General features: G+C 41.5%; 1 protein-coding gene across 1 annotated transcript in view; it reads left to right on the top strand.

Moving 5' to 3' along the window:
• NUP214 (nucleoporin 214) overlaps positions 1–12,993 on the top strand; it is a 100,296-nt gene that overhangs the window by 17,893 nt on the left and 69,410 nt on the right. The window contains 7 exon segments of the mRNA XM_043986250.1: positions 2,354–2,861; positions 5,644–5,819; positions 8,500–8,588; positions 9,232–9,321; positions 9,556–9,705; positions 10,045–10,203; positions 12,834–12,937. Coding sequence (XP_043842185.1) covers positions 2,354–2,861; positions 5,644–5,819; positions 8,500–8,588; positions 9,232–9,321; positions 9,556–9,705; positions 10,045–10,203; positions 12,834–12,937 — 1,276 coding nt within the window.

The following is a 12,993-nucleotide window of genomic DNA, read 5'->3' as shown; positions in this document are numbered from 1 at the left end:
ATGGGCACCACACATTGTGAGATGACAAGTCCCAGTGTATGCTATGAGCCTTGCTCATCCTTGCCCTCTTGATGGTATTTACTTTGTACATGATTACTAGTAACTGGGAACTCTCATTAAAGAGGTGTAAAATAGAGAAATTATGTCAATGCTGGTTTTTATTCTTCATCTTTCCTGATGACCCAGGGCTACTTTTCCACAAGGCTTGAAGTCACCTGTAACGATTGGAATGATGCCACCTGCTGGAGACTTACTGTAGGAAAGCTCCACCATGAGGAGGGCAAGGCCATGCAGCTTTTCTTTGGCGTTAGGAAGTGATGTTTGCTTGTGGGAGGAAGAGGGGGCGAGGCTGGCTCCCTCGCTCTCTTTCCCCAGGACTCTGGCAGAGTCCTGGAGAGCAGAGCAGGAGAACTGTAGCTCCCCGAGATAGGTAGATGAATCTAGGCCTCTCTCTCTCTCTCTCTCTCTCTCTCTCTCTCTCTCTTTACCAAATTCTTATTCTCCTCGATAAATGCTTAAAACTCTAAACTATTGCTAAAGCTCATAATTTATTGGCAACCACTCATTAGATATTTTAGACAGACTAGCTAGAATTTTAGCCTCCTTACACACCCAACTCATTATTTTGGGTCAGCAAAGGAAAGACTGCTTGTAAGCTGGAGAGGTGAGCAGATACAAGGAGCACACTCCCCACCCAAGCCTGGCAAATGTTGTCTGAGTATGTACCTATCTGGGACAAGCACCAGAAAGAGAGCAGTAATTTGTTTAAATAATGATATTTTAATTTGTGCAAATGTCTGTACACACACACACACACACACACATATACACATGCCTATGTGTATACACACACACACACACATCTGCAGTGTGGTTTTTCAGATTATGTTCAAATCCCAAGTGAATCTGTATTGCTATGACCAGCATGAGGGAGTGGGTTCTTCAGAAGTGTCACCCAACTCTCGCTGATTATCTAGCTTACACACAGGCAGCCCACAAGAAGTCTTTTGGTACTAAAAAGGAAAATTTCCTTTTGATATGGGGAGGAAGCACGTGGATCTTTAGGATTCCTCTGTAAAGAATTACACTCTTGTGCAAGTCCTAATTAGGAATAAAAGAACAGGTTTATTGGGGTACAAGAGAAACTGGCTGGGTGGAAGGTTTTGGAGAAACAAAACGCTTTCCTCCCCGACTAGCTTGGGGAGCACCCTTTTATAGGGTTCAGATGGCGTGGGTAAGAATGTCCCTTATTGTGTGAGAGGCTGGGGTAGGAGAGATCGGTCGTGAGCAATCTGGTGATGGCCATTAACTCTGTCCTGATGGGTCTGAGCAGTCTGCTGGTGGGCGGTTCCAGGTAGTCTTCTCCTGGTGTAGTCTCTCCCAGCAGGATTACCTCATCTAGGTCATCAGGAGTGCTGGACTACCAGGTGGTGGTCCTGGAGCATGCTCAGTTCGATCTGGTGCAATTTATCTCTTTTGGGTGTGTATGTCCTTGATTGAGCTCAAGGAGAGGCCTACTTGATTTCAAGGGAAAACTCCTGAGGTTTCAAGGAAAAAGTTCCTTGACCTCTCCAGACAACTGTTGGGGTAACCAGGGCCCATTATCTTCCCATAACATTTTGTTATTGTTCTTCAAAGGAGGTTATATTATAAGTGGTGGTGGTAGAACAGGATGAGCCCTGGGTTCAAGTTCCCTTTTCAGTCACTTCCTCTTTTATCACTTCACTTGACTACATCTCACTTTTTTCAGCCATAGGTTGGGGCTGACTGTATTTAAGCTACCCAACACACCAGGCAGTTGTGAGGAAAGTCTGTTGTAAATGTTGCAGTACTAACTGGGAGATGGTGGCACTTCAGATGTTTCTTCTTTTGGATGCTTCTAGTCAAATTCCCATGAGATCTTGTTTTACAACTTCTTCCAAATCACAGGAGGAGAATTGGAAATTTTTCATTTGGATCCAGAAACTGGGATGTAATTAATTATCTAGGAGGACTCTCCCCTAAGAGTTAGCTGATGTCACTTGTATTCTTAAATCCTTGGTTTTCCTAATATAATTTCTTTACTATTCTTTCTTTTTTTTTTTTTTTAAAGTGAGGCAATTGGGGTTAAGTTGCTTGCCCAGGGTCACACAGCTAGTGAGTGTTAAGTGTCTGAGGCCACATTTGAACTCAGGTACTCCTGACTCCAGGGCTGGTGCTCTGCGCCATCTAGCTGCCCCTACTATTCTTTCTTGTACCCATTTATGGCTAGGTTTACTTTCACTTCCTTTTTGTTTTGTAATGTTTGATTTCCACCATGAGTGTTAATTGTCTTCTTTTCTGTTCTTTTTTTTTTTTTTAAATCCCCTTCCAGGAAGTACTCCCACAACCCCAACTTCCACTCAGGCCCCTCTGAAGCTTGAAGCATCACCCACTCTAACTCCAGCTCCAGCTCCTGCTCCTTCTGCTCCTGGTTCTGCCCCTTCCTTAACCCTTCCCACATCAACTACTGCTTTCATTCTGCCTACAGTCACTCTCCCTGCTGCCACCTTCCCATTTGGCTCTTCGTCCTTGAAATCATCCAGTTTGATGTCAGGCGATCCTCCTCCTTATCCCTTTTCCTCAGACAGCTCCAAACCAACCCTAAGCTCTGCTGTAACTAGTGCACCAGGCTTCTCTTTTACACCTCCCTCAAAAGCTCCCCTGGCCTCAGCCCCTTCCTTAGCCCCTATGACTTCTGCATCTTCCTTCTATTTTGGATCTCCTGCTTTTAAGCCTTCGGTGGAGAATACTACAGTGGCTAGCACGTCTACTCCACACATAGGGGCAAAGACATCTTTCCCACCTACATCGTCTGCAGCCAAAGTCAACCTGAATGAAAAGTAAGTAATACTTCCTTGAGAGAACTGAATTTTTCTTTCTGATACATAGAAATATTTAGTGGTTTTGGTTTGGCCAGTGGGTACAGTCCAGAGGACTATAGATTTGTATAGTACTGTTAACCTGGAAATTAAGGAAACAATCAAATATAGGAGAAATAAGGTCTTTAATCAGGGCAGAGGAACTATAGCTTGTGGTATTGCAAAGCTCAGAAGCTAGGAATACCCAAAGATGGGAACAGAGGACATGGTTTTTATGGGGTAACAGAACAAAAAGAGAACTTTGGAGCAAAAGATTGCTCCAGAGTGACATATAGCTGCTTAATGTAAATGAACCTTTGACAAAAGAAATAGTAGAACTGCTCCTAAATTAAGTATAGGCATTACTGACTCTGAATAGAAACTACTTAATGTAGATGGCCTCTTTTACATAATAACATACAGTCTCTGGTGTAAGGTGGGGAACTTTGGGAGGGGAGAAGTTACTTGGGGGAAGGTCCACAAGTCCATCCCGAGTCTGGAAATGACAGTCAGCCCCAGGCAATTCATTTGTCTGGGAAAGAGGGGACTGGGTGGGGAATCAGTTCTCAGTAAATTTTGTAGTTCTCAGTACTCACTCCCCATTAGACTTGTGGAAATATTTTAACTGACTAGGCCTAATTTGGCGGGGACTAATTGGACTGGAGGACTAATCTGGAGACTTTTGACTGGCTGGCTATCTGACTTATTAATTTCCAAAGCCAATCTGTTAGGGCCTTTTAAAACTTTCTCCACACTTTGCTCCCTCCCAAATTGATAAGCAAACGATTAAGAAGCCTCTTAATTAAATAATCAAAGCAGAATTTATAAAAATCAACGTAAACGATAAGGGTTAAGAAATACAAATTATACAACCTGTCTGCTTTTAACATAATAAGGGCTGGGGCAGCTAGATGGCCCAGTGGATAAAGCACCAGCCCTGGATTCAGCAGTACCTGAGTTCAAATCTGACCTCAGACACTACACTTACTAGCTGTGTGACCCTGGGCAAGTCACTTAACCCCAATTGCCTCACAAAAAAAAGTAATAATAATAATAAGGGTCCTTGCCTTTTGCCTCAGGGTATGCTCCAGCTTTCTCTAACTTTTACCCTTTTTCTCCTTCACCCTAGCTCCCCTGCTTCACTCTCACTGCTCAGCTCCTTTCTTCTAACTCCAAGCACCTTTCACTTTGTCTAACTTTCCTCTCTGTACTGCCTCGCTGAACCCCTGCGTCTCTCTCACAGACCTTGCGTTCTCTTAGTCTTCCGGCGTCCTCCAACCTCCTTGCTCTTAGCTTTTTCTCTGTCTCCGTCAGCCCCTCTCTTTACATAGCCTCAGTCTCCTTAGTGTCCTTGTAGCAGCCCCCTTCTGTCAGTCCTTTTTTCTCTTTGTCATGGGAAAAATAGGTAAGGGGTAAGGGATAGGGATTTGGGGTCCTTAAGAATTCCTCTTTAAAGAATTACACCCTCTTGCACACAAAAGTAGTTAGAATAAGATAGTAGTTTATTTAGGGACTAAGGAAGGGAAGGGAAACCAAGAGAAATCTTTGGACTTTTCATGGGGAGAGAGGCATGGCACAAAGCATGTGGCTCTGAGATACCAATCTCCTCGAGCAGGAGACTAGCAGGTACTTTTATAGAGGACTGATGGGGATGATCATCTGACTGTGGAAAGTTCCCTTAGTGAAGGAGGATCATCCCCCACTGGTGGAGGCTGAAGATCTCTTAAGCCATCTCCTCAGGACACAAAGGCAGCAGCCACACCTAAACTTATCTCCCCACGGTTGAGGGAGACTAGAATGAAGGGTGGGGGTCCCAAAGCTAGCTCAGTCCCATCTGGTTCCACTTACCTCTTTATGTGTGTCTGTCCTTTGGATTAGCTTCTCCAGGAGAAAGTTCTTTGATGTGCCCTGGGCCCATAACATGTCCATCCTCCAACCGTCTATCTTCTCCAGCCCTCTTGTACTGTCCCTCCTGTACTCCTGTCTTTTGTCACACCCCTTTTTATTAATTTGCTCTCCCAGGTGTAACTTAGTCTCGCTGCCCCCAGGGCTGCAGCTGGGGCTGGAGCTGGGGCTGGGGCAAAGCAAACCCTGGCATCCCTGAGGGTTTTCCTGTGCTGTGCCTGCCTGGGACCTGAGGTTTTTCCTGCATGCAGATTAGCAGGGATCAGAGGCCCCTCTGCAGCTGACTCTTTCCAGACTCTTGATGGACTTACAGAGAGGAAGGGGTGCCAGTTAGGGGAGCCTGAGGCTAATTTCAACTCCCACAGACTGTAAATTCCTTTAGGAGGAGCCCTGTCTTCTATTTCTTTTGCCCTCCCCTCACTGCTACTCCAGAACCCTGTACACTTAGTAAGTACTTGGTGAGTAAGGAAGTGGTTAAGTGAGTGGTTTTTTTGGCAAAAGACAGAAATAGGAATTTCTGTGGTTGGGAGGCTTCCCTTTGCCCTGAAGTTTGGTCGAACATATTTTGAAACTAGTACCGTATTTTAGCAAATTTAGTCGTTCATATTCCTGTGAAATATTTATTTGATAAGAGGGTTGGGTAGTTCATTCTCAAATCAGTGAAAGATTCAAAAAGTAACGTTCACATTTCCTTACAGCATGTACCCTTTGAAAGCAATAATCAAGACATTTGTATTGCATGAAGTTAGGAACATTTCTGTTGATAATAAATTACCTATTGGGGGAGTCACTTTTTACTGTCATGGGAAAGAAATATTTGTAATGGGCTCTTTTGAAATAGTCTGCTTTTTTTTTGCAGCTTTCCTGCTGGAGAGTCCTCTACTCCCATCAGCAGTTCCCAAAGCAGCTCCTCAATGCTGTCATTTTCCTCAGCCTCTAAATCAGCTTTAGCTGGCCCTGTCAGTCAATCCACGCCTCTCTCATCTTCATCTAGCTCGGGATCAGCAAAGTCGTCCGTATCTCCCTCTGTTTCAGGTATGTTTAGATTCTCATGGGGAAAGGGGAGAGAGGCTGCTCTGATCATTTCATTGGTAATATCCAGTAATTTCCTTCTCTCATAGCAGGTCAACATTTCTGCTTCTTAGAGAATTACCTAGAGCACTAAGAGATTAAGGACTTGCCCAAGTATGTGCCAAGTGTGGTACTTGAATTTGGGTCTTCCTGGTCAGTGCTTTCTCTCTAACCACTGGGCCATGCCACTTCAGATATTCTCAAAGAACTTTTTTTTTTCATAGTTCTTAGAGGAACCAATTAGATGAATGGAAAAAGTTATTTCTTGCTCCCTTATAGGTAGAATAAGTTATTGTGTAGTGGTAGCAGCAGGCCCTGAGGAGGACCAAGCTGAAGGGCAGCGCAGCCAGTGTGTGCTACATTTCCTTAGCCCATTCCTGTTTGGAATTTGGTATTGTGAGTTATTTTTATGAATTAAAATAACAGTTTAAATTTCTATGGAATTTTACATCTTACAAAGCCCGCTCCTCAAAATAACCCTGTGAGATAGCACAAGGAGTAGTGCCCTCATCAGTCACTCAGCTAGTATTAGGCACCTCCTCTGCCAGGCAGAATCCTACGCATGAGGATATGTGTAAAAAGAATGAAACAGGGCAGCTAGGGGGTGCAGTGGATAGAGCACTGGCCCTGGATTCAGGAGGACCTGAGTTCAAATCCGGCCTCAGACACTTAACACTTACTAGCTGTGTGACCCTGGGCAAGTCATTTAACCCTCATTACCCTGCAAAAAAAAAAAAAAAAAAGAATGAAACAATCCCTGCTCATGTGGACCTTATATTCGTGATGGGATGAGGAAATTCAGACTTAGACTTGGCTTCTTCCTATGCTACCATTGTGTCTTTAAGCACTTAGTGTGGGAACCAATTTTTAATTGGGGAGTGCTAGCTAAGCGGCTCGCCTCAATATTGGGGCAAGGAAGGAGACCGGCAGCCTCCCTCAAAACAGAGCAGGATTTATTTTAACAAGAACAAACTTTAAAAAAAACAAAACACAAACACGATCGGTAGGATCAAGGGAAAGGAAATAAAATAGGGAAAGGGAAATTATGCAACCTGAAAAACACCACCACCCAGGAATCAGCTGAGAATACACAGCAGCACTCTTGTCACCTTCCAGCTTCCAGCTAGAAAGGCAAATTCTCCTCCCCCTTTCCAGCAAACCCTAGGCAGCCCCCAGCCTATTGGCTGGCTACTCTGACAGTCACATGGCTGCCCTCACTAGGATTCCAATCATTATAATTTTGCCAGGCTCACGTAGGTGTCAGTGAGTGATGATGACATGAGGTGCCAGTGCCATGGCAATGGCTACAACCAGTGGGTGGAGCACTGTGCTGTTTGCAGAGCCCCAGAGGCCAGTGCGCACCGAGGTTTTTTTTTTTTTTTTTTAATTCTAGCCAAGAGATGGGTTCATAAAAACCTCAAATAACAATTAATTCTTTACACTAGAAAGAGTTTCATGTTGAGTAAGCCTACAGTCTCTTAGCTATATCAGGTTGGTTTCACCAAAGGACTGTTATAGGATTACTGAAATCTCTCCCAAGAATAGCCTGCTCTGCTCTGAATTCATTCTTACCTAGGAGAGAGGAAGAGCTGGTGTTGCTTGCCACAGTTAGCTTAATCTTCTGATGATGGATTCTCTTTATTTCTTCATAGAAATATTTGTATTCTGACTGTGTTTCCCACATTATGTGTGACCTCCCTCTCCTCCTTGCCCCCCAATTTGAGGGAGCTAACCTGTCTCTGAAAGTATAGAGAATGTGGGAGCAGAGAGAAGTGGCATTATGTGAGCCAGTACTGTCATTGTCAAGAGAAGAAGCTTAACAGCTTCCACACACGCTGCCTTCGGCGCTTCCTTGGCATATATTGGTCAGATAGGATCACCAACACAGAAGTGCTCCAACGCGTGCAACTTCTGAGCATCTACACACTACTGAAACAAAGACGGCTGCCCTGGCTCGGTCATGTGCACCGCATGCAAGATGGGCGCATTCCTAAAGACCTACTCTGTGGCAGGTTAGCCCCAGGCCAAAGACCCGCCGGACACCCCCAGCTTCACTACAGAGATGTATGCAAGCGAGATTTGAGGGCTGTGGGAATAGACACGGGTAGCTGTGAGGAGATGGCCAAGGACTGCACCCAATGGAGTTCAGTACTCAGGAGCAGCTTGCACGCAGCTGAGATGGGCCTTCAAGCTTGGGAGGAAGAAAAACGAACAAGACGCAGGAACCAACGGGCAACAGAGAGTGCAGTTTTCTGATGTCCTCGTTGTGGCAGAAGCTGCGGCTCCCGTATCGGACTGCACAGCCACACTGTGGCCTGTGGCTCTTCAAGGCGCTGATCCATGGTCATCCTCTACTAGTGGAAGCCTTCTACTGTCATTGTCAGCAGTGCCAGCAGCAGATTTTCAATTCTCATCCTTTGTTCTCACTTAGCTCTTTTGGGATCACCCATGCTAGCACCTGGAGCTGCCAGGACCTTTTCTGAATGTTTCCACTAATGGTAACTATGGCAGCCTTCCATATGCTGCCATGGCTGATAGACACTCTCAGGAAGAATTATATACCTTCTTTCTTTCTCATATTTGGGGCTGAGGAAATTATGTAAATGTAGCACGTTATCATTAAGTTATCTCATTGTTGTTACAGGACGCTCTTCCCAGAGCAGTCCAGTATCCTCAATGGTGCAGAAATCGGCCAGGATCGCTGCTCCAGTGGCAAAGTCAAGTACAGCCCAGGTACTGAATGCTTGGATTCAAGCAAAATTATATGTGCTTTTTGATAAACCCACTTAAGTGTATCATTTTGAAAATGTTTCACTTTCTTTTTTTGAATGATCACTTTTGAAAAATCCCTTTGACATCATATTTAAATCTTTGCAATGCAGTAAAAATATCAAAAGTGTGAGATTTTGACTAACTTAGTGCATACACACTTTATTTTAAACTGAAGATTGTAGGTTTATATTCTCTGTTGACTAACTCATATCTTTTTCTGTTATAGAATGTCTGCTTTTCTTTATTTCTAAATGCAAGATAGCATCTAATTTTTCTCACCCTTTCCCCAAGTAAGCAAGAAATAAACATAATGGCTTTATTTTGCTTGTACTCCATGATCAATTTCTTGTGGGACTTAAGTTAAAATCTCAGAGAAATAGACACTTGAATTAAGTCCCTTTTTAGCCAGTCACAAAGCTTGTCATTGACAGTGGTGTGGTTTTTTATGACAGTGTATTTTTAACTGAGTTTGCATTCCAGAACCCTCTGTTAACCATTGTGTGTAATTAGAAGCAATTAAACCTTCTATAAGACTTATCCCCTATGTTAAATGTTTGGATATATACACAAAGTTTTTACATATATATACATAAAATTGTTTCAGGCCAAATCACCACAGCCTTCCAATGTGATCGAAAAGCAGCAGCATCAGTGGAAAGATTCAGACCCTGTGATGGCTGGAATCAGTGAGGAGGTAATGTCATATACTGCAGATAGATTTTTTTTTTCCTACTCTGACCTAATGCAACCACATCAATGAAATTGGGTTCTGGTGAAGGTTTTTAATCAGTACTGTCATCCTTAGCCCATTTCCCTGGAAGCAGCTTCACAGTGCTGCACTAGATTAGTCGGTTCTACAATAGCAAAAGTCATTCAAATCTCATTGTCTCACTTTTGCATTGGCTTTTCTCACTGCTTGATTGTGTAGATTGCACATTTCCAAAAGGAGATGGAAGAGCTAAAAGCCCGAACATCCAAAGCCTGTTTCCAAGTTGGTACTCCTGAGGAGATGAAGATGCTGCGGACAGAATCAGAGGACTTGCACACCTTTCTCCTGGAGATTAAAGAGACAACAGAGGTATGTATTTGTTCATCTTTTCCCTAGGTTGAACTGGCTTATTGGATATTAATGCTTCATCTCCTCAGAGACAAGGTGAACAACTGCCATTGTTTGCCACACTGGATATGCATCTGGCTTCTTCCCTTTTGATTTGTTTCAGCAGTTTAGTCTTTGGATTTGAAAATTTATTACTTTTCAAATGACCCTCCCCTTTCCCCCTTCTTCCTCTATTTTTGCCAAATAATCTCATAACCCAGTTTATCTTTTTGTTGACATTACCCTGCTCATTCCCTCTGAAAAGATTTTTTACCTTGAAAACATTTTTCTTCATCATTATATTCCTTTTATTCTTTTTAGTCTCTTCATGGAGATATTAGCACCCTGAAGACTACCTTGCTAGAGGGTTTTGCAGGAGTTGAAGAGGCAAGAGAACAGAATGAAAGAAATCATGACTCCGGATATCTTCATTTACTCTATAAGAGACCACTGGATCCTAAGAGCGAAGCTCAGCTTCAGGTAGGAGATACTCGGAGAAGTGGCCTTTTCACTTGTTCTTATGTGATTTTTGCCATCACTACAGATAATGACTAGCACTCTTGAAAAGTTATCATATGCACTTGATAAACATCAGCAAACACGGACATTTCTTTATGTAAAAAACAGAAAAGACACTCAATCCTTATTATACATAACTTGTTTTTTTTTAAGTATATTATAAATTTATCACAATAATTCTAACAACTCTGTTGAGATCAACACTCTGGATGCTATTTATTAGCAAATAACTGACTGTTAGGATATGTACCATCAGGCAGATGGGGTGCATTGGTTATTACCTCCTGATTCAAATAGCTTGATGCTTATCTGAATAAGAAAAGAAGTATGCTTTCCCATTCAATTATACTTTTTCTATTAAACAAACAAACTTGTAATTTTGTATATATCTGTCCTCCTGCTAGGCTATAAATTTCTTTCTTTCTTTCTTTTTTTTTTTTGCTGGGCAATGAGAGTTAAGTGACTTGCCCAGGGTCACACAGCTAGTAAATGTCAAGTGTCTGAGGCCAGATTTGAACTCAGGTCCTCCTGAATCCAGGGCTGGTGTTTTATCCATGGAGCCACCTAGCTGCTCCTCTCCCCTGGCTATTTTCTTGAAATTCATATATTGTGTTTATATTTATTCCTTAAATACTAAACATTGAATTCTCATATCTTTACAGTGTAACTTCTTTTAAAAAGACCATGTGACTTTCTCAGTTAAAAATTTAAACATATAACAAATTTTCAAACAGATTGAAACAGAACACAAGATTTTAATAGAATAGTTTATCCTCAGTGTACAAAGTTCTTTCTTGCCCTTCAGACTGTATGCAGCTTTAGCATAAGGCTCCGGTTTTTAGGTTAGAACTTTTCTGACTCATTTTGTATAGATTTACTAGTTTAATAGAAGACCAAGAAGAGAAGAAAAAAAATTGTAGGGAAATAAGCATAATTTTAACACATAATATTGCTATTTGTATTTTGTTAGTCTATTGATGTTCTGTTTTCATAAACTAAGACATGACTTTGATAAAAGCTAATAGAAATGACAAACATTTTTCAGCCCATCTAATAGGTTCCAAAAATCTGCAAGGTTGCTTCAACTTTTTGGGGGTGGGGAGTGGGAGAGGAGAAACGAACATTCAATTATTTTTTTAGATAATACTTGATCCAGTAATTTGATGGTTTATAAGAGTAGCAGTGCATGAAACTAAATGACTGTTTTGTCCAGGTGCCAGAATGTGATGGAAAATTCCCAAATTGTTGATAACACTATTTAAAGAAACTGGAAAAGGAGAGCTGAGCAGAAATACATGATAGCCAAGCAGGCAGACACCTAATTAGAAAAGCAGTTTGATTTACACTAATTCATTTACATTTACACTAATACATTTACACTTAAGTTTTTTCAATGTGTTACCTTTTCTAGAGGTATTAGAATTTTAGAGAATGCCACACAATCCAAAGAATTGAATTTCTATTAGAGAGGACTATTATGCAGTATAATACTGTAAAGTGAAGAATTTTAGGTAGTGGTGCAAGTGGGGTTTTTTGCTGTAAATTTTCTTTTTGATTTTGATTTTAAACACCCTAAAAACATTTGCATATTCATGGAAGGGAACAAAAAGAGGATTGTATATGAAATCATGAATCTTCCATGAGTGATACCACTTGGGGTTTTTTTTATGTATGTAAAGAATTCCAAACATCACTTTCAAAAGTATCCTGCTTTTCTGAGCTTCATTCTTTTCTGTGCATATAAAAGAATTGTTTCAGTGGCACCAGCCCTGGATTCAGAAGGAGGACCTGAGTTCAAATCCAGCCTTAGACACTTGAGACTTACTAGCTGTGTCACCCTGGGCAAGTCACTTAACCCCCATTGGCCTGCTTCCCCCCCCAAAAAAAAAGATTAATTTTAAGTTAAAAAAAAAAAAGATTGAATATGTATAAATTTGTATGAAAAGTGAAACTCCAAAAAAAGGTCACCTACACTTTCTGCCTCTGTGTTTCTTTGTCTGTATTTTGTATTTATCTGTGGCTATTGTATATCCCCCAGTATAAAATGTAAGCTGTTTTTGTGGTGAAGCAGAACTTTTGTTTTTGTATTTCTATCTTTAGCACTCGGTAATAGTGCCTTGTGTGAATGCTTAATATTTTTGAGTTAAATCGAATTAAAATCTATTATGTATTGCTCCTTCCATATGATTTTGACTTGCTCTGCTTGATCTCAGAGGGCAGAAATAGAAGCAGTGAGAAGTTGCAAAAGGGGAGATTTCAGTTCAGTGTAAGGGAAAACTTTTCAATCATAATAACCGTCCACAGGTGAAATGGGCTTACTCAGGAAGAAGTTGATTCTCCAAGGTTTTCAAATGAAGGCCAGATGGCCATTTGGTAGGAGGTTATTGAAAAGATTTTTGTTCAGGTATGGGTTGGACTAAAGACCTTTAAGATTCGGGGATTTTTCTCTGCATGATATGTTCAGAATCCTATGTTTTAGAAATATTATAGGTATTTTACTGTTCTTCTTTAAAATTGCCTTTAATTTGAGCTGTTGCTTAAGCTCAAAAATGAGTCATTTGTCTTTGTCTGAAGAATTTTTTTCTTGATAGGAAATTCGGCGTCTTCACCAGTATGTTAAGTTTGCTGTCCAAGATGTGAATGATGTTCTAGACCTGGAGTGGGATCGACATCTGGAAGAGAAGAAGAAACAAAAGTGCGTGTTGAAAGCATAACAAACCCTGCTTTATTCCTTTTAATAATGGCCCCCTT

This window comes from Dromiciops gliroides, chromosome 2 (assembly GCF_019393635.1).
Source record: "Dromiciops gliroides isolate mDroGli1 chromosome 2, mDroGli1.pri, whole genome shotgun sequence".
Lineage (NCBI taxonomy): Eukaryota > Metazoa > Chordata > Mammalia > Microbiotheria > Microbiotheriidae > Dromiciops > Dromiciops gliroides.
Note: the sequence above shows the minus strand (reverse complement) of the source record. Positions and strands in the feature narration are given on the sequence as shown.